This window comes from Protopterus annectens, chromosome 8.part1 (assembly GCF_019279795.1).
Source record: "Protopterus annectens isolate FY-2018-M chromosome 8.part1, PAN1.0, whole genome shotgun sequence".
Taxonomy (NCBI): Eukaryota; Metazoa; Chordata; order Ceratodontiformes; family Protopteridae; genus Protopterus; species Protopterus annectens.
Window position 1 is genome coordinate 109,121,753 of NC_056742.1, and position 22,916 is coordinate 109,144,668.

At 39.3% G+C, this 22,916-nt stretch overlaps 1 protein-coding gene across 1 annotated transcript in view; it reads left to right on the plus strand.

Moving 5' to 3' along the window:
• Nucleotides 1-22,916, plus strand: part of TCF25 (transcription factor 25) — an 848,985-nt gene that overhangs the window by 294,467 nt on the left and 531,602 nt on the right. The window contains exon 13 of the mRNA XM_044081728.1: nucleotides 20,182-20,269. Coding sequence (XP_043937663.1) covers nucleotides 20,182-20,269 — 88 coding nt within the window. The remainder of the gene's footprint in view (nucleotides 1-20,181; nucleotides 20,270-22,916) is intronic.

Here is a 22,916-nt window from a genome sequence, read left to right on the forward strand (position 1 = left end):
TCGATCTGGCCAAGGCCTTTGATACCATTCCTCACTCATGAATAATTGATGAACTCACCAAACTAGGCATCAGCCCCCATATATCACTAGGTGGGTTGCCATTTGGCTCACCGATAGAACACACAGTGTGAAAGTAGCGGACTCCAAGTCAAGACTGCCGACCAGTCACAAGTGGAGTCCCACATTAATCAGTCCTGGGTCCTCTCCTGTTCGGCATCTACTTCTCAGAAGTTCAGGCCAACACAAAGGGAATTCTGGCTGACCAAGTTTGCAGACAATGGAAGCCGAGAGCTATTAACTCCCCAAGTGATGCAGACATCTTGCAGAAAGGCCTCAATGAGACCAATGACTAGTGTCGAAACCATGGCCTTAAGCTTAATGCCAAAAAATGCATCGTCATCCCCTTTGGTAAAAACTCAGTTCCAACTAATTACCACATCAATAGGAGTCCACTGAACACTAAAGGTGTTGTAAGAGATCTGGGGATGCAGGTTGACAGCAACCTCTCCTTCGACCACCACATTGCCACTGTGGTCAGAAAGTCTGATGTGGCACATCCCATTGCCAAGGGTTTTGCATCCAGGAAGAAAGAGGTCATCGTCTCTCTCTCTCTACTCTTCTTTCATTAGACCATTATCATTAGAGTCGTTGAGTAGAATGCCCCATTTGGTATGTACCTTACTAGACACCTGCAACAGCTGGAGAAGCCACAGAAGTACCTCATGAAGAGGATCCTATGCATTAAAAAACATGTCCTACACGGACAGACTCAAAAGACTCCAGCTATTCTCTGCCTCATATCGCCTACTTAGAGGTGATCTCTGTTTGACTTACAAAGCCATGTCTGACCCAGCTCGGTTAGAAATGCTACATCTACAGCAATCCCAATCCTTCTGCATCACATGCTCCAAAGACTTCATCCTCATTATCACAATCAACAGAACATGCTGGAGGGACAGGTTCCTCACCCAGAGACTACCTGTGCTCTGGAATAGACTTCCCATACATGTCGAGCAGAGCACCTCGCTGTCGCTCTTCAAGAGAAATCTTGATGAGTGGATGGGTAATAGAAAGTTAACCCCAGGGATCACTCCAGTGGTTCTACTTGATAGAGGCACTGGGAACTAACATCTGGCAGCCTGATGCCAGGGCACTTCTATGGGCTAGGCTTGTAAAGGCTCTAGGGTCATTAGCCTAGTACACACCTATGAACCTATGAAGTGTTCTGAAGGGTTAGAATATGGTGAGTAGCACTTCAAAGGCTGTGAAATGGCATTGGCAATAATAACACAGACCCAGTTAGTGCATGCTAAGTCATGTAGGAAAGGCTTGTCTTGACAGCCGAAGGATGTGAATAGGGATATTTAACCATGTATTGTTAGTGGTTTTGGCATAAGAAAAGTGTAACGGATGTAGTAATCAGTAAACAAGTGCCCAGTCAAAAAACATACCCCTATTTCCTTTTGGATTTGGTCTAGTTGGAGAGTTTTTTTGTAGTGAATGTTTATCTAAGGTACCTTTAATTCTAGCTGAAGTTAGAATCACCAAGTGTAATGCTTCCCCCGTTTGGCATTGCTAAAAGTGGTAGCAAGTATTTTAATAGTTGGCATGATTAGAAGTGAACGGGTACGTTTCTACTGACCTATTAAGCAAGTTCACATGACCCAACCTGGTTCATGATCATTAATGTTAGGGGAGTGGGATAAATATGTAATTGGTAGATGTTTTGCATTAAGGAGACATGTACTCCCTAATTTCTGATTATTGGTGTTCAGCTGTTGAACTGGCAAAGTGAGTCTGTGGAGTAGGCAATTTATCACCTAGCTTTAGGCAAGATTCAAAAATGGCCACTGTCTGATAGGTGTGCATGTAACCAGTATTTCAAGCTGAGAGATTTTTTTTTTCCTGTTGATCCCAAAATTAGTGTGTGCAGTGGACTAAAAATTATGCCTGTACAAGAATGTATACCCACAAGCATTGCTTAGTGTACTGCAAGGAAGAGTGCAGAGAAATAAGTATATTTTTGGGGGATGGCAATTTAAGTTTTACTAGTGTAGAGCTCCAATCAAAACTTACCTTTTTCAGATACAACCCAGCAGAAGCGGCCTTAGGTCAACTGGTGCCCTAGGCAAAAGGGTTCCACAGCACCCCCCCCCCACCACACCACTCGGTGCCCCCATCCTGGTCTACTTACAGCAAATAAATACTAGAAAAGCACCACTGCTAGACCGGCGCCCTAGGCGGCCACCTAGTTGGCCTATGCCTAAGGCCAGCTGTACAACCCAGTAGTTTGTTTAGCTAGTATGTTAAAATGTCTGTAACTTGTATTGAATGTTTAGGCTGGCAATAGTATGTGTATTTCTTTAAGATCATACTCAAGTGAGTGTAAAATAATCTAAATGAGACTTTGTTTTAGTTTACAAGACTGGGACAACTGGAGAATGTGGATTGAGTGAAGGGATAAAATCAAAAGCTCAAGTAAATGGCATATGATATGGCAATATGAAGAATTCATTTGAAAGCAAATTTTTTGGTAAAGCCTGAAACACATTTATGCATGGCAATGGATGGGGTTAGGGGGCAACAGGGGAGCTTAACCCCTGGCAAAAAACAATGTTTTATTATAATTTTTTAAATTTAAAATTCTGAATGCATAATTGGCACATGCATAGTAGCATGTCAACATTGATATTTGGGTGCGCCATTTAATTTCAGTACGTGTTTGTGTTTGTGTGTGTGTTTGTGTGTGAGGAAAGGATAACAAATACCCACAGTAAAGTGCAAATTCCCTGAAGAGCGCACATAGAGATCACAGTCAGTCCGGGGCTGGTCGCTCCCTTGCTCCCCAATAAGACTCCCCACTGGCACAGCTATAGGGTCCAGATTTCAGCCTAGCTGGGCAAGCTGAAATCTCCAGCATCCTCTCTGTCCAACCAGTGCTTCATGTCTCTGCCCCAAGTAGCTGAGACACGCACACTTTGGGATAAGTTTATACAACCACACAGACCCTTCTGGGGAAGACTGACACAGGTTCTCCAGCTGTGCCCCTTTTACCCAGACTATACAGTAGTAATGGCTGCCACCACCCAGCTAATATTAGCTACCCAAAAGCCCTTAAAAGGGTGTCGAATTATTACTGTGCAATATTGTTATCCAATTGGTAGTATAGCCCAGGGCTAAAGCTATAGGAGTGGCTTTGTACAATTTTACCAAAGGCATACAAGTACTCGAAAGATCATAAATTATCTCGACACAAACCAGCTACAGTTAAGTTTTTAAAATATTTAATAATAAATAATTAAAACCACAAGACAATACTTTCTACTACACAGTCAGTGCTAGTCAAGAGAGTTCAGAGATTGCACAGAAATACTTAAAATAAATCAGTAGTACAGTTCTGACATCACAGAAAATCACTTGGTCTTCTTCTTCGTTCGGCTTTTTCCCTGTTAGGGGTCACCACAGAGGATCACCTGTCTGGTCGTGATTAGCAGTGGAGTTTTTATGGTGTTGAGTTGCCACAGAAGGCTCACACACGCACACACTCACGCCTAGGGCCAATTTGGAGTGTCCAATCCTCCTACAGCACCTCTTTGGGAAGTGGGAGGAAACCAGAGCACCTGGAGGAAAACCCACGTGACCACAGGGAGGACATGCAGACTCCACACAGAAGGCACCCCAGCCGAAAAGCAAACCGGAGAGCCTCTTGCTGTGAGGTGGCAATGCTAACCACTGCACCATGGCAGCCACCTCACAGCAAGAAGCCCTCCAGCTCGATTCCTGGCTGGGGCGAGAATCTAGAATAGATTCTCACCCCAGCCGAGAATCGAACCAGAGAGCCTCCCGCTGCGAGGTGGCCACGCTAACTGCTGCACCACTGCAGCCGCCCTTTTTTCAAAAAATATAATAATTGAAAAAGCACTTAGCCTGAGCCAGTATCGCATTCGATGCTGCAAGCAGCAAACGAGATCTGGGTAACCACCACCAGGCATGCCCCAAGCCAGTAAAAGCTCCCAAGCCACAACACATGCCGAGCCGGAGCCGAGGGCCAGCCCCCAACCCAAACAGCAAGAACGAAGGTAAGACATGGACAACATAACATTATCCTTTACGGGTGGGGCTAGCCTGGACATAGCCAAAATCACTGGAAGTGGACATAACCATGCTGTCAGATGCAGGGTCTGAAGGCTCAAGAGCGGATGCAGAGATGGATGAGACAAAAGATCCAGAATTGGCTCGAGCACCCAGGGTGGATGCCTCAACTGAGACTGTAGAAGGGGGAAACCACACCTGCCCACATCATAAGGGGGTAATGAGGATCAATTGGTTCTTGAGGCGTCTAGCTTTCTGAAGTACTCTGGGAATTGAAGGCAAAGGAGGAAAGGCATGCAGGAGACCCAGAGGCCAATCATGGGAGAGCCCGTCCCTCGGGAATTCCCCCTCTGTGGGGATCAGTGCAAAGAAGTTGCTGCATTTCTGGCAGAGATGCAAACACATCGCAGCTCGGAAATCCCCACTGACGGAAGATCTGTTGAGCCACCACTGGATTCGGGCACCACTCGTGAGGAGTCCAGATAGCCCTGCTCAATTTGTTCAACACGTTGGATGCTCCGGGAATGTGCTTTTTCAATGAGAAAGTGCCCTGTGGACATTGCCCATTCTCAGACCCTCATAGCCTCACGATGAAGCAGATAAGAACTTGTTGCCCCCTTGCTTGTTTATATACCAAACAACCGCCATATTGTCCGATAGAACTGCAATCATTCCCCAAGGGAGGCAGTCCTGAAAGGCTTGCAGTGACAGAAGGACTGCCCTCATCTCCAGAAGGTTGATGTGAAATTTGGTCTTTGATGATGACCACATCCCTTGGACGGGTCTATATTAGAACACCGAACTTTCAGAATTTCGAGTGTTCTAATATCGAACCCTATTAATCGAAGATTTAAAACATCGAACATACAGAATAGTGAATTTTTTCCTAGGGAAAACAATTCACTGTTCCAAAACACATACACACAACACAAGTACACCAAACAAACAGCAATCCACACACGTACACCTAAACTCTTACCCCTAACCCTACACTAAACTATACATACACCACTAACTATACCTAACCCTATGATCCGTCACTATCGCACAGTCGCCTCACCTGCACCCTAACCCTAACTCCCTACCCCGCCCTAACCCTCACGGCCACACAATCGCACACTTACCTGAACCCGGCCGTAACTTTCCACCACAGCGCTGAAAATACCGAAGCAACAGAAACTGGCAACCAAATTCTTTCCTAGGAAAAAATTCGGTTTTCTGTTTGTTCAATATTTTCAGCCGTTTTCCCTGAAAACGGGTCGATATTAGAACACTCTAAATTTTGAAAGTTCGGTGTTCTAATATAGACCCCCCCCCCCCTCCTTGGACCACCTGTCCCTGGAAATGTCCCCCCACCCTAGTAGGGAAAGCATCCGAGGTGGGAATTGTAGGAGCGAACGACCTGCCCGCTAGGAGGCACGATGAGCGAATCCACCATGAAAGATGCTTTCGACACACTGGGGTAAGACTAACAGCAAGTGTGTGTGTGTGTGTGTGTGTGTCTGTGTGTGTGTGTGTGTGTGTGTGTGTGTGTGTGTGTGTGTGTGTGTGTGTGTGTGTGTGTGTGTGTGTAAATATTTATGTATTTATTAGGGAGTCGTAGTCTGTCATCCGTGAAGAACTCCCTTAGACTAAAAGGTCTCCATAGAACTGCTGACACATGCCTGGACTGCATTGCTGAGAGGAGCTCTAGAGCCTCTTGTAATATGAAGAGGTTTATGTTATCAACTTCTGAATGGGCTGGAACGCTTCCATACACTTCAGGACCTTACTGGTTTCAGGGAACTCATCCAGAATGTCAAGTTCCAGGTGGTGAGTTCTTCAGGGGTTTTTTTCTCCTACATCTGCAGAAAACCTGGGTGGTATCACTGGAATAGGATGGACACCTTCTGGTGCTTTATCTGGGGGATCAACACACTAATTCCAGTTTTTCACTCTGGGAGTGCCGCACTTTCAGTACAAGGTGCGTTTTAGATTGTCCTCTGCAACCATTGTGTTTATCAAGGTTTTGTCCACTGTGGCAGTGCAAGAGTAGGGACTAATTTTTCCATACCTAGACAGTTGGTTTCTTGTTATGCCCTCACGTGTTACTGTAGCAGTAGCCTTTATCTGGTCTTTTCAATTACAAGTCCTGGAATACATCATTATGTTGAGGAAGTCCTTTGCTGCTGTAGTTCAGAAATCTACATAGAGGACAAGTTTGATAAAGGCTAGCAATCAGGAATATCTATCAGGAGGGTTATAGATCTAATTCCTAGGCAGTGGCACAGAGTTTGGTACAGACTTGTACTTTTCTTTACCTCTTGGGGCCTTTTGCAGTCATATCCTTCACGGACACTGTTTCCTGCATTCAAATTTCTGGCTCACTAACGAAACTAAAAAGATAATGCTTTAAAGAGAGAAAACCTGGAAAGCCCACCTTAAACATAAGGATCCACAAATTTTCCTTAAATATAAACAGTTAAAAAACCTAGTCAAAAAGCAAGTCATTAAAGATAAAAAGTCTTGCTATATCAAACTTCAAGAGAACCATGCAAGAAATCCTAAACAGTTCTGGAACTCTATTAATTCCCTCCTTAGACCAGGTACTAAAAACAACCCCTCTCCTGATACCAGCAAATCTCACCTTGAAATAGCCTCCCTTTTCAATTCATTTTTCACCTCTTCTATCACTGATCTAACCAAGACTTTGACCAACAATAACTCTCCCCCCATCCCTGCTCAAGCTTCAGTTCCCGTATCCCTTGCCCCCTCTTTCGAACTCAAATCTGTGTCCACCAACCTAATAAAGAAACTTCTCCAAAAACTAAAGCCTTGTTCCAATGCCCCTGACAGCATTCCATCCTCCTTCCTTAAAACTTCTTCTGACGCTATTGCCATTCCCGTCAGCATCCTCATTAATAGGTCTTTACTCGAAGGCTACGTACCCAAACTATGGCGCCCTGGCTTCATTCTGCCTCTCCATAAGGGTGGCATAAATTGCTCTGTCTCCAACTTCCCTCCCATAGCCATCCTCTCTCCTTTATCCAAAATTCTTGAAAAATGTAACCACCTGCAGCTCTTGCCATTCCTTACCAAACACCAACTTATCTCTCCTACTCAACACTGGTTCCGCCCTGGACATAGTACAACCACCGCCCTTCTTTCCTTCTTGCACTCTGTCAACTCAGCACGTGACTCTGGTAACATAGTCTCCTCTCTTCTTCTTGACTTATCCAAAGCCTTTGACACCATCTCTCATTCCCACCTTCTAAACCACCTATCTAATCTCAACCTCTGCCAAACAACTCTTTCTTGGTTCTCCGGTTACCTTTCAAACAGGTCCCAAGCTGTGAAATGGGGCCAAGCTACCTCTTCCTTCCTTCCTACACCTACTGGAGTACCCCAAGGCTCCATTCTCAGCCCATTACTATTCAACATCTTTATTAGTGACTTCCACAAAGCCATTCCCAACAACAAAATTGTGCAGTATGCAGATGATTCCACTTTAATCTGTTGTGCCCCTAATCTAGCAGAACTAAAAGCCATAACACAGACTGCCTTCTCAACCACTGAATACTGGATGTTCCAAAATCATCTTGCCCTAAATGCAAACAAAACAAAGATCCTCCTTTTCAACCCATCTAAATCATCCTCTCTAAATAAGGGCTCATTTTTAATCACCAGACGCAACACCTCCACCATTGAGATTGTCTCCTCCACCAAGCTTCTCTGTGTTATAATTGATGACCGACTAAAATTTAATGACCATATCCAGCTAAACATCAAAAAAACACACCTGAAACTTGGCTTACTATATAGAAACAACCACTTCCTCTCTCCTCACACTAGACTTACCCTTGCCTCTACCTTCCTTCTTCCCTCCCTTCTGTATGGTGCTCCCCTCCTCACTAATTTATCTTCCACACTTACCTCCAATCTGGAACAATGCTACAACAAAATCTCATGATTTGCCACAAATGCCAAATCCTCCTCTCATCACTGCACCTCCCTCCTCTCCCTAAACTGGCTTGAACTACCCAATCACCTTGACTTTCTCCAGATCACAGCAACCCACAAATTATTCTTCCACCCCACAAACTGACCTGCTCTTTCAAATATTCTACAGCCTTATAACCCCCTTAGATCTTCTCACCAAAACCTAATCGCCATACAAAAACCTAAGCGCCCAGCAAATCAACTGCTCCTATACTTTACCCTAGCCAAAAAAATGGAATGCGCTGCCCTACATACTTAGGTCCTACACCAACCTTAACATCTTAAAAAAACATCTTCATTCTTACCTCAGTCAAAACTGGGAATGCAATTGCACTCTCAAGCCCATACCTCTCAAGTTATTTTATCCTCCCATTTCTCTCCTGGCTAACCTCATTTTCCTACCTAACCTCCTTAAATTTCTCTACTTAGATTCCTAATTAGTACATCCTGATTTCAAACCATAAGCCAATATTTCCTCTTGAACTATTGAAATTGTTACTTGTTATTCTTTTATTGATAACTGTTATTTGAAATACAATTGCCTCTGAATTTTTTTTTATGTAATTTTCTATGCAATTTCTTTTTGTAAATTTTTTATTGTAATTAAAATTCTGGAGCTTTTCTCCCCGGGCCTCCACTGAAAACGGGCCCACAAGCCCAGTTGACCTCTCCGGTAATCGAACTGAAATAAATAAATAAATTACAGGGTGCATCAGTGGATGGTGTGTTCAGTGACTTGAGTTGTCTACCAACTTGGATCTTCTGATAATGTTATACCTCTAGCACTGGGCTACAAAATGGTGGTCAGTTCCACAGTTTGTGTCGTGTTCTCTTTCTTGCAAACTTTCTGCAGATTATAATTAATGCAAAGCTTAGCTGATGGATCAGTGGTAGACATGAGCTCCTCCCTACTGTAGGACGCATGCTGGATAGATGTGCAATACCCTTCAGACTCCAGAAAGGGAAGCTGAGACCAGATGCTTCCTGCTGTATCAAACAGCCAGGGTTGGGTGTCCTGCATGTACGAGCCTGGTAGCACATAGGTGTACTTTTGAGTTCAGGGAGCTGAAATGATTCTAGCAGTGAGCCATAGACTGGAGCATCACACTGAGGTTTTCTTCTAGACCCAATTATAAAAGGGTATGTCTGAACAAGGTCTTGTAATAGTGAGGTACCCCAGAAGTTGTCCTCTTCACTTGGAAGAATGTGGCTCTTCCCCATTTCTACTTAGTGCAGTAGGGCAAGGGGGGAATAGAGATGGAGCCTTTATTTTAGATTCCTGTACACATTTTGTCCATTTCCTCTGAGTCTGTGCTTCCAAGCAAAACTCATATTGGAAAGAACAAAGGTCATCATTATGAGCATATAGTAGCTGAGATGGTTATGGTTTCAGGTTCTTGGTTCAAGAATCCAGCCCATTGCCGTCATAAACCATTAAAACAATGAGCCAGTCAGCCTTCCTGGTCCTTTGAAACTTTTAAGTGTTCGTCTGAAGATTTCAACACTCCTTATGCTCGTCTCAGATATTAAACACAAGATGGGAGGAAATTCATCATTATACAGCATGGTTGGGCATTTGAGTTTTAAATGTTAGATTGTTTCTAGAACTGATGCACCCCACCCCAGAATCATGCTGTTGGTCCTTCCTTTTCATATTCAAGAAGTTGAGCTATGTGTTGCCATGTAGTTTAAGATTAGGGTACATAAGGAAGTCTGCATGCCTTCTGCAGGTAGACAAATACAGCCAAGCTTTAGGAAACTGCATCTGGGATTTGGAGAGTTAGTTGGTAGGACATAATATAAAGTCCTGATAGATTTTTTTTTTTTGGATGTTGGCCTCTGGGCCAACCTTCATCCAGTAAGAATGAATGGGTTGGTGGCATCTGTCTCCCAGCTGGAAACAAATAGGCTGTGTAGGTCACAGGAGGATTCTGCTGGTTGACAAGCATCGGGAACCACAAAAAACAGAGTATGCACAATAAGAATTACTACTTTTGGACCATCAGTCTATGCTAATTATTGCAATCATCTTTTTAATAGTATACGTATTTCTAAAAAAATAAATAAAAGTAATATGAATCTCTAAAGCAACCCCACTCTCATTTTAAAAAGAAAAGGCAGGCTGTAAACTCCCTGTCGTCAGCAACATCTTGAGAGTAAGGTTCCTGGTGTACTCTAAAAGCTGAAAACCACAAACCAAATAAAAAAGTAGGCACTGTGGCAAGTCGCAACTTGACTAAATATTGAACAATTCTAGAAAACATACGGGTGTATTCATATTTGTACCTGTGAAAGTCAACATAGAGTTTAATACTCGTATCCAATTCTGTTACTTTTATATTAAGCTCAGCGACCCAAGTGGTGTAGTGTTTAACCATAAGGTCTAACAATTCAAACCCTTGTCGGTCAAACAACTCATACAATTCCTTGTGGAAATTTCCTGTTGGAAATTGGTTGTGTCTTAAGCCTTTTGGCACCACCTTCCATGACAAGCATTCGCAAAAAAATGCTATTTCGAGTTGCAGTTTTTTTAGTTTCACAGAGTGGCTAACAGTTTAAGCTTTGCCACTATATCAGATAGTAAAATATTACCTTTATCATGGTGCTGAAGTTCCGTGTTCGTAGATACTACACTGATGAAAGAAAAACTTTCAGAAAGCCACTGATTTAACAATGATGAAGCAACGGTGAATTGAATTCACCCATAACAGCACACTACTAGCAAAACAAGGTTGTTGAGATGGCAAATCACTCATATGATTTACTTTACAAGTCCCCAATGACTCTGATGCTCCCATATTGCCACCAAATTGGTGATAACACCAGCCTTGCTCCCATACTTAAAACAAAAAGAAATATACTACAAATTTACCTAAAGGTATACATATTAGTTAGAAGATTTTAACTTGTATTTTCATTCACCTCAACACAACTTTTTTCCGTAGCTGTTATGAAACATTTATATCAATATCATAGCATACTGGTAATTTTTTTCTTAAACTTAACATTCATCAGCAGGGCAAGCTTAGGCAGTTTAGTTTTTTATAGGCTTAACACGCATTTTGTTTTTTAATTTTGGCAGTCCAGTGCATTTTTAATTACATAAAACTGTGATCCTGAATGTTACCAAGGTTTATATTTATTATTCATTATCAGTAACATTATCAGCTTTCATATTGAAAAGAATATGTTGTTTTTTAAAACAAACTGTGTTCAGTTTTGCAATGAATTTTTCATATGTAAAAGTATTTACGTGTAGGTTTAACAAATTTTAAATTAATTTTGCATGTTTAAGTTGTTTAGGCATTGCATCACTGGTGATGTTTTAAATAATTAACCAATTAATGCAACGCACTTGCGCTATAAAATACTGTGCTTGGTTTTAATTTGACACACTTGAAAATGCCCGGTAAGACCGGGCGAAAGCGCTTGTGACTATTTTATTGTACGTTTTGTTTTTTTGTCTATTAAAGCAGTTGGCTTGTTCGAGGTTGGATTATCTTAACCATTTGGATTATTATTATTTGGTTCAATTGGACATTGCATTACTACTATCACCTTCAAGCTATTTGGCATTTGGTTAAAATACTCTTATTTCAAACGGAGTTCTCAGGTTTTGGACCTGAAAGGTTTCTCCCTTTCTTGTTCCTGGGTTTGAAACTTTCAGTTTTTCGAATGATTTGTTAGTACTTGTATATTTTTAAGTAAGTTAGATGCCTTTAATGAGTGGTTAACATGATGGGAACTGTGATTGGTTTAATAGTCATTAATTGTGACTATTTAAATGTTTTTTAAAAATTAAAAATGGTTTCTGAAGAAGTTTGCTTATGCCAGCAAACGAAAAGTGCTTCAATAAATTGTACTAGCTTTGCTGAGTTCGTGCTAGTGACTTGCCACAGTGCCTACTTTTCCCTGGTGTACTCTGTTTAAAACTTTTCTTTAACTTATTATCATGTATCAGAAATGGAATTTCATACTTCCAGAGACCTGGAATGTTTTTCGCTGTACAACCTTTGCCTTAGCTTGCTTGATGTGTATAGCATATAGACTAGGTTTAAGGCGTGGGACATGACTGGAGAAAAAGCACAAGCGTTCAAGGAAATACTTGGTGTTAGCGTCTTTAGCACCTTAGAAAGAAGAGGAAATAGGTGGAGTTGAAGAATGACAATGCCTCAAAGCAGCATGTGTGAGGACTATAGAACAGATATGCAACCTAGCCAGGTATGGAAATAAGGTACATAAAGAAACTGGCAGATAAATGTGGAAGTCCAGGAAGTCATCGAAAGAAGAAAGATGTGCTGGAAATAGTGAGATGAAAGACGGTCCAGGCTAAGAAGGCAGTACTGATTGGCTAATAAATTGGCTAAGAGAGCAGTTGCTTTAATGAAGAGCAAGGCACTCTTCTCTCACATCTGGAAAGTGACTCAATAGATGGTAAAAATAAACTTGTATTGGGTTGCAAGGCAAAGACATAAAGATAAAGAATATAGTCAGACATACTTCATAAGGGATGCCAGCACCAACGTGCCCACCCAGTCCACAGGACTTCAAAAGCAGATGTAGAGAGTACTTCCAGCAGCATCTGAATGAAAAAAATCCCCACAGAAGCTATACTGCCCCAGAAATAGCTTACAATGAAAGAAGAACAAGAACAGAACTAACGAAAATTAAGACAAGGAAAGCAGCAGGCTCAGATGAGGTCACAGCAGATATGATCAAGGTGTTGGATGTGTTCGGGGGAATAAAGGATTCTGTGGATACAGGAAAAATAAGCATTCTAGTGTCAGCGTACATAAACAAAGGGAACATTCAGAACTGTGGTCAGTATAGAAGTGTCAAACTCGTGTCATACTCATGAAAGTTCTGGAGAGGATGACTGATAAATGAATATGCAGAGTAATAGCAGGTAAGATGGGAGATGAGCACTTTGGATTAAGATCAGGATGCACAACCAAACTGATGTTTAGAGTGAAGCAGGTAGTTGAGACGAAGCTAGAGTTCAAATTGTGCATTCCTAGACTTGTACAAAGCATATGACAAGGTCCCAAGAAAGCTGATCTGGGCAGTCCTGTGATGGGTCTGAAGTCCGCAAAACATTGGTAAGAACTAACAGCGTTCAAATTCAGGGAGGGTTTCCCAGTGTGTGTGTTTGTGCATTAGGGTAATGGTCTGAGCCCACTGCTGTTCATATCTGTGATGACTACATTAGAAAAGAGGTAGCAGGGGACAAATCAACAAAATTGCTATGTATATAGACAGTGTGGCATTAAAGAACTTCAGTTTTATATCCCCCCCAATCCTGTGCTGAAGGGATGAAACTTATTACAGATAAGACAGTTGTAATGGCCACAAATGGGGGAAAATAAGACTGTGAGAACTGAGATATAATAGAAAATAGTGGAATAGGTTAACATCTTCAGGTATCTGAGAAGTGTGGTTGAGACGAAGGGAAGTCTGAATAAAGAGGTAAAAAATAGAATCACAAGGGCTGCAGCCAACACTTAGTTTGTCAGGGGGTGTTTATGACAGAAGAATACTAAAGAAGCTGAAAGGTAAGGTGTATAAACAGTAGTGCATCTAGTACTGCTACATGGTGCAAAAACTTGGGCAGTGAAGGCAGAACAGTTGAGGAAGCTAGAGGTGATGGAGATGAAGTGCCTGAGATGAGTGGTAGTATGCACATTGTGGGACAGACAACAAAGTAAGGCTATCAAAGCAGAAGCCCAAGTACTTCCAACTGCAGAGAAGGTCAAAGAAAATAAATTATGGTGGTTTAGGCACATGTACAGGAAAGCAGAAGACAATCTGGTGATGATGATTTGGGGCAGACAAAAAGTCAAGAGGAAATGAGGACATCCAACAAAGGTGCGGATTGTGATAGAGAAGACCTGCAACAGTCAGGCATGACTATTGAAGGTAGAAGAGTGGCACTGAATCAAGAGAGGGAGTGACAGTTGACTCAACACCCAACTTTCTGTAGAAAAATGTATAAAATCAATGTTTACAGTGCAAGCTTGGTATACAACAGCTGTACTGAGTATCATTGAAAATAGTTTTGAAAGCTGAACAAGTCTAGGTGAGTAACAGCTGAATCGCTTGTGTACTGAAAAACTTGCAGAGAAATTATAAACCCAAAATGTGTTCAGAGGACAGTCTTTTTCAAGTGGTGATGCTAATTTGTCAGTCAGACATGATGATTTTATAGTGGTCAGTAAATCGCACAAAATTATTTTTTGTTGTAATTAGGCTATTAATAATTATTCAGCTAATTATAGACTTTAGACCCCCTATCGACAGTGGGACTTTTCATCTTTAAAATACAACAAAGTAATTTTTTGATGATTATCTTAGTGTTTCACTGTTGTAGTCCTGACTGTTGGGATTTACTGCTGTGAAAGCCCTCTGCTGGCCTGACTACCAGAGAAAACTGTTTTCGCTTCCTAGGCTGGAGGATGTCCTTACCAATGTCCATATGCTCGGGTATAAAGGGAGCCAGCCTGCATCATCACTTAAGTATTTTCTTGACCCACTTAGGAGCCTCCAAGTGCACCCTAGGAGGATCAAGGTAGAGTTGACTCAAGGAGGCTCCAAGTGTAACTTAAGGTGTGCCAAAGAAGAGTGGACCCAAACCAGGGTTGGTAGGTATAGGGTCCTTTGCTTATTTTAGTAGCCTACCTAGTAGACTGATGGGGGTAGGAAGGAGGGAAATAAGACTGCAACAGTGAATAACACTGTAACATTTGTATTATGGTAAGCATAAACAACTGTACTGTGTTCTTCATGTTTTACTGTTGCAGTTCTGACTATTGGGATGATTTCCAAAGCTTTAGAGATGGTGGAAGGAGATTAAGGGGAGAAGAGGATTCCCTGCAGGACTGCAGATGCAAAACCTGCTCTAGACTTGGAAAAGGCTGGCGGGTGGTAGTGACTAGTAAAGGTATACACAGAAGACCAGGTGGCTGCCTTAAAATATCTTTAGTGGGGAAGCCCTTTGAGAAAAGCTGTAGAAGCAGCTGTGGCCCTACTGGAATGTGACCTAATCAAATCAGGCTTTTTGCCATGATGGCTGTAACAAAAAGAGATGCAGTATGAAATCCACTTGGAAATGGTTTGCTTAACAGCTGGTTTTCCTTCTACACCCGGGGCAAAGGTAATGAACAGCTGGTCTGTTTTTCTCAAAGATTTAGTCCTGTCCAAGTAGAAGCATAGAAGCATTCAGATGTGCCATGCTGATAGACTCATACCCAAGAAGACTGCATTTAAATCAAAAGGTCCTTCATCAAAGTATTAAAGGATGTGCACACTTATGCAACCAGCTTATTGTACATTTTTTTAAATATATTTTTTCCCCTAACAGATTTGTTTGTTTTTCAATTGAATTGTACATGTTATAGGTCACATTAAAGGTGGAAAAAGTTTTGAAATTATTTATTGTGGACTAGTTGTTTTATATCACAAAATAATGGCATTTTAACAGGGGTGTGTACACTTTTTATATCCACTGTACCTTAAAAGAAATTAAAGATATTATTGAAATGTTTAAATTTGGCAAAGCTCCTGGACCTGATGGTTTCTGTATCAATTTTTTTAAATGCTTCATATCTTGCATTGCCCCGTCTTATTAAATTTATTTAATACTATTACAAACTTAGGCATATCTAAACTATATCTTTGTTATAACTATCCACATGTATCTGTGTAATTTACTATGTATGTGGGGGGCTGTGCCTCCCACACCCCCCCCCTATCTATTTATTCTAACTCCAGGGTCGCGCTACAGTGGGGAAAGGGCATAATGCTTTGAATGTCATATGTTGATGTTATGACTTACAACCAAATGAGTTTTCGGTGTTTTGAGCTTTAGGTGTTTTGGTCTCTCTGAAAAGTTTGTCAGTCATATGAAGTAGATAGATTTGTATAGATATATATATATATATATATATATATATATATATATATATATATATATATATATATATATATATACATATATATATATATATATATATATATATATATACACATATATATATATATACACATATATATATATATATATATATATATATATATATATATATATATACATACAGACACACACACACACACACACACACACACACACACACACACACACACACACACACACACACACACACATCTTTTCTTGCTAATATATTAAAATCACTTCTTCCTTCCATTCTGTCTCTCTATCAGTCTGGTTTCTAAAAGTAGAATTCAGATCTTACCCTTACGCTGGACCTTGTTCAGTCATTCACTAGTAACTTAAATTACAACAATTTTACTACAGCTATAGATGTTTCTAAAGCTTTTTAATAGTCTTAACTTAGTTTTTGTTTGCAACTATGCAACACATAGGATTCGCTGCTTCCTTTATTAAAACTATTAGCAACTTATATGATAAAGGTTTTATACAACTTCTTATAAATAGGAATTTTTTCTATACCCATTTTAAATGGGGATAGGGTTGCCTTCTGTCTCCTCATCTTTTTAATATATACATTGAACACTATTCCACTCTGTTACTCAATATACATAATGTCCATGCACCAAAATTATTCAATATTGCTATACTTTGTACTGTATTTGCAGATGACTTAAGATACTCTCCCCAGTTTAGATATTCCCAGAATAATCCTAACTATAAAACTTTTTTTCTAAATTTTCCTACTTCTCTCTGAATCTTCATACTTCTAACATATTCCCTCTCAACCAGCACTGCTGCTACTACCCACCAAACAACATAACCTATGATATTAAAATTTCTACATCATTGAAATACTTGGGTGCTTATTTAAGCCTTAACCAATCAAATCAATTTGTAAATAATGCAGTGAATACTTAGAATAAAATTAAGATATTAATAGATGTAACAAATTAAATTTACTGCTTTTATCTAAAGTAGCAATAGTCAAAATCAACATTTTTCCCAATTGTTTATGTTCAATGCTTCGTTTCAAAACATGCCTCTAACATTCTTCCATAATATCACTTCTTATCTTGATAAATTTATATGGTCTCATAAATCAATTCATGTATCTTATAAAAAATAATTGCACCAAAAGTAAAGGGAGGTCTTGGTTTACCTGATATACATTGATACTGTGTAATTATGAATGCAGCAAGACTAGTCAAAGTAAATATTCCTCTCATCCCTCAAGTATGGCAACCCCTGTGATATAAAATTTTGCACAACTACCGCAATCCTTAGCAAATTATATATGTAAACCTTACCTTACTTAAATCGCCATATCCTTAAAAATCTCAAAATATCAATCCTTACCATTAACAGTATTCTATTTTAGAAATTTCTTAAATTTTAAACTTGTATGACATTTTTACCTTCTTAAAACCAGTAAATAAAAGTCCTAATTTGAAACATAACAATTGAATGCTAGACCTATCTTCTTCTCCTGCTATTGCAAGCCTGCTCATTTTTTTATTTCAAAAAGCTTATACCTTTTTCAGCTAAAAATGTAAGAAAATTTTAACCTACCCAGAGTATACTTGGCAATTTTAACTCAAATGTGTTATTTATTGAATAATGCATTTGATTGTTCCAGTTTTAATTATAAAAGCTATGATACTTGTAAGCAAATAAAAGTTGTGATACTTGTAAGCAAATAAACTATTTTTTTTGCAATCAGTGAAACCTATATCTAATACCTATAAATTAATTTTTAAAATCAAATATATTTATTCTCTTTTTTTGGTTACATAAACTTCTTAACATCTTGTGTGCTTTATTACATAAATCAATTGTAATACATCATAAATGCATTCCTCTAAAGTTATTTTGTATACAGTTTATGATTCTCAATAATGCACATCTAACCCCTACAAAAATTTTTAACTGTCCGCAAGCAGATCTGATTCATGTGTTATGGTGCTGTAAATATGCATAACAAATTTAGTTGAATTACAACTTATGGGTTACAGTAAAAATATGTACAGTAAAGAATTCGTGATCTTACACATACCTCCAGCTGATTTATCAAAGAAAGATCTGTTCCTGTTAATAGCCATCTTTATGCTTATCAAGTTCTGTATTACTAAAAACTGGGCCACCCTTTTAAAAGTGTTGTAGAGAAATTTTATGGAAATGGCTAGTAAATATTTTAAAGCTTACTGAATTGCTTTTTATTACAAGAAAAGCTTCCAGGACTTAAATCATTTTATGAATAAGCTACGTAAATGTACGTTATGTTTATATTTTAACAGGTTTAATTGTTTTATATCCATTTGGTGTTATCTTTTTATCTCTTCATTCCTTAGAAATTTTCCTAACTACTCTTCCATGACTGTATGGGATCTCATTTTATTGTGCAAAGTTCTTGACACATTTATATCACAAGGCACACTGTTTATTGTGTATAGTGTAGTTACTTTGTAGTTTCATTAATTAGTAGTATATGCTGTGTTTGACTGTGGTTTTAACTTTTTTTTTCCTTCCTATAATATTCTCAAAACCTGTTGGTTTGTGTTTCTTTTTTGTTAATTGTGAGAAACTATAAATAAGTAGTTATTTGAGAGAAAAAAATCTGAAAGAGGGCCCTCAACCATGTTATATCAATTAATCTAAAGGAGGACCCTCCTTGAGGGGTCAGAAATATTCTGCCTCAATTATCCTGCAGGTTGGTGGCCCTTCAAGCCACACTTGGCTGTAGAAGTTCCCATTGAGTCAGGAAAATTAATACTAATGCATCACTTGTTAGTACTAGGGGGTTGGGGTTAGCATCCATGCTCCACCTTAGTCATGCCTGCTAACCCTAACCTTGTCCTTAACTTTAAGTTTATAAAAAAAAAAAAGCCCTTCCCCATAACACTCTCACTACACAATAGAGCTAGAACACTCACCACATGCACACACACACACACACACTCTCTCACTCTCTCTCTGTCTATCCTCCTAAACCTAAGCACTCCATCACAAAGACACTTAATCTTTTCCCACATTCGCTCACATACATACCTAGCGTACGTCCCACTTATTTTTTCAGCAAAACATTTGTTCATTAAACATGATGTTCGAACAAACAACTTGTACCCTTCCAGCTGTCAACCAAAGCAGTGGTCAGCCAAACGTACAGCACCCGTATATACATACATACATATATGTATATGTAGACACATACATGTGTGTGTGTGTGTGTGTGTGTATATATATATATATATATATATATATATATATATATATATATATATATATAAATATATATATATATATATATATATATAAATATATATAAATATATATATGCGTATGTGTGTATATATGTATACACACACACACACACACACACACGCACACTAGTAATAGCATGCAATAGCATTGTACTACTTTGGATTGTGCTGCTGCTGGCTTGTTACATTAATAAATAATTAAGTATTTTATCCCTTTGCCTTTGGCCTACACATATCTTCACAGTGTCTTACACTAATGAGGCCTAATGATGTTTTACCTGTTGCAGATGTGCCTCTATTTTGTCTGAAAAAAAGTGTAGAATGTATTACACCCTTGTTAATGAAAAGAGAGGGTTCATTTTTGTCTAGTTTTGTATGGAAGGCTATTGCACAATGTTCTGTTTAAGTTCAGTGACAGTAACTGAAAAGTTTCCACAAATATAGCATGTTCTAGTTTACCTTATTTAGCCAGTGGGCTTAAACATGCATGATATCCTTATGGAAAAGTTATAACTATATACTTGGATAAATTAAATACTGCACTATATAACCTAAATGCAGGCATGTAGTTTCTGTTTGGCATCAGAGCATTTTTACTGGAAGATAAATGCCAAGTGAACACAAGGACCACAGGCACAGTTCTGTAGTTTAGGATTCACACTTAAAGTAAACACTGCTGCAACCATTTGCCTGACCTTGTTTTACTTTAGAAATGTCATGTGTCTAACATCTAAAAGAAAGCAGAAATTGAGTCCTCTGGGTATACCTTGAAGGAAGAAAAGTAGCAACAAAATAGAAAACTGATTTAAAGACAATATTTTGCATTATTTATGTGGTAATTTCAGTAATCAAGAGAAAGTAATGACTTTAGTGCAAGATTGTAACTTTGCTTTCTGACATTTTTAGTGTTGATGCCCTTGCTGGATTGTTGTGGAGTACAACCAGATCCATCAGTCTCATCCCATCCTTTCTGGGCACTCCAGGTGCAAATAAGGTATGTTTCTAATGCTTTTGATTGTTCTGTACTGGTTCCCTTTTCTTCCTTACAGTAGCACTGCTGAAGCTAGTGCTAGACCATCCTCGCAGCGTCACAGAGAACCTAGCCAGGTTTTATAGCTGGTCAGTGATACTTGACAGGACTTTGTTTTTCTTTAATTCACATACTAGATTATATTAAACCTTCATCTTCTGGCAATGTATGTCACCCCTTAAGAATTCCAGAGCTTACAAAATTGGGTCTGTTGTAAAAGTTCCATTAGCAGATCAATTCAATGTATTTTGGCTTTTCCCTGTTAGGGGTCACCACAGCGGCTCACCGGTCCGCGTATCTATTGGCAGTGTTGAGTTGTCAGCCCGGCGCCCATCCTTCACAGAAGGCACTAGCAGATCAAATTACTCCTCCTAAAATGCATTCACAGTAGCACTGTGTATAATCTGAATTTTAAGCTGATTATTTTTCGATCTACCTATTTTGTAATTCTTTGTTTTATCAATTTATAAATCTTTGGTTTTGTGAAAAAGGTAGATTTTGGGGGCGGTCTCCAACTTGCTGGTCACTGAATGAAAAGGCTCAAATAAAATTAGCTTTTACAATTAACAATAACACTGATATGGCATGCACTTTCTAGCTTACTTGCAAGTTTACAGTCTCATTTATGATGCCCTTCTCAGTGTTAAGAGTTACATGCAGGTTTTGGTGGCCATGAAGATTGCCGAGTCTTGGATTTCTATTCTTATTTGATATATTTGATCACTATTTTATAGTGAACTTTGAAATGTAGAGCAGCATTCATAGGCAGGGCACAAAATCATTGGCTTGTTTTTTGTTCTGTGTCTTGAGCATTTTATATACAAAGGTACAGATTGTGAGATTTAGCCATGAAATAATAGGGAGAACATTTTTTAATCATTGTGGTGGATTGTGTAAGAGAGACAGCAGCACGTCTTCACACTAAAGCTAATAACTCTCTCTGTTTTTTTTAGTGGTTTCCTTATAGTACTATGGATTAAAATGTCAACAGCTGCATCCTCATATTGTTAGGATCACATGATTTGTAATCTCAGCTCTCTAAAGGCATGTCTGCCATGTCGTGAAAGTATAGATTTAACTGAGTGATTTGCAGAACTGGGTCTAAATGAAGAGATGGCTAAAATTAAAGCTGTGTTAGCTCAGATTATATACATTCTACAAAGTTTTTACAGAAGTCATCAGCCCAGAAAGTTAAATTGAAGTGGCATAAAGAAATGTTAGATGACTTTATTGATATCCGTGAAACAAGCACACCTAGAAATAATGTTGAGCATTACACAATATGGCAAAGTAGTAGTAGTAAAGATTTGTTTGAGCTGAATTTGTTTTTACAGAGTGAAATATAAGCTTAAACTGATTATGAAAAAGTTAATACACACACACACACACACACACACACACACACACACACACACACACCTGGAGATAAGGCATGTTCATAGTGTTACAAGACAGCAAACTAGATGTATTGTATTACAGACTTACCTGAGCTGAATTCCTTTCTACAGTGAAAAATCATTTAGAAAGCTGCCTAAAATTATAGTGCATCCATTGCCTGTTTTATCACCAAACATGTTCAGGCTCATAGAACTTTTCTTACTTCATTGGTAGTTGTAAGAGCACATAGTTTAGGAATTACTGCTGGCACACTTTTCTTGACTGCACAATTGTTCATGGTACCTTATTACAAATCTTTGAACTTTCTGTAGTATGTCTTTCAGGTTATGCAAGCTAGACGGTCAGAATCGTATTCGGCTGCAAGGTTAAAAGTTTTTGTGGATTTTTTTTAATATCCTTTTGGGATAGGGTGTCTTTGTCCATCATTAAAGAAGCCAGAAATGGGAATTAGCATGAATTTCCCTGCAGATTTCGTGGTGACTAAAAGGAAGAACTTTTTTGCTATCTTGGCTGAAACAGTAGTATTTGCAAACATGCTGTTGATATCTAAAAGTGGAAACCGCTTTTGTAGTCTCATTACTAAAAATCAGGTCAGTAGCCAAGATTTGCTCATTGTATGATTACCCATTTAATCCATTTCAGGGTTGTAGAGGACTCTTAGCCTATTCTGGCACTTCCTGGGTGTAGAGCAGAGGAATTGATCCCAAATAGGTCATCAACCCAGCATAAGATGCACATATATAAATGCACCTTTGGTCAGTTTGGAGGAGCACCATTTCACCTACAGCAAAATTTTACGATATGGAAGGAAGCCAGAGCCCCTGGCAAAGACCCACACATAACACAAGGAGGCCATACAAATTCCATGCAGAAGGCACTCGTAGATAACTGAACTGGAAGAGCCATGATGAGAAATGCCAGCTTGCTGCGTGCTATACTGCATGAAATTTGCATCTTGATTAAGAATACTGTAAGGTACCAGAGAGCAGTGAGTGAAAGCATATTGTTGAGGTGAGGCACAGTTGGAACAGACATCATGAGGTGTCACCTTTAGAACTGTGCTTAAACATGTAATAGTGAATGGAAGATATGAGCCAGGCTTCCTAAGGCATTTCTCCTAGTTAACCAAATCCTAGAGCAGGTTTGTAACTCTTCAGAGTCTTTTCAGATTCCTTCCCCATATTTCCCACTTCCAAAAACCTATAAGTTAATG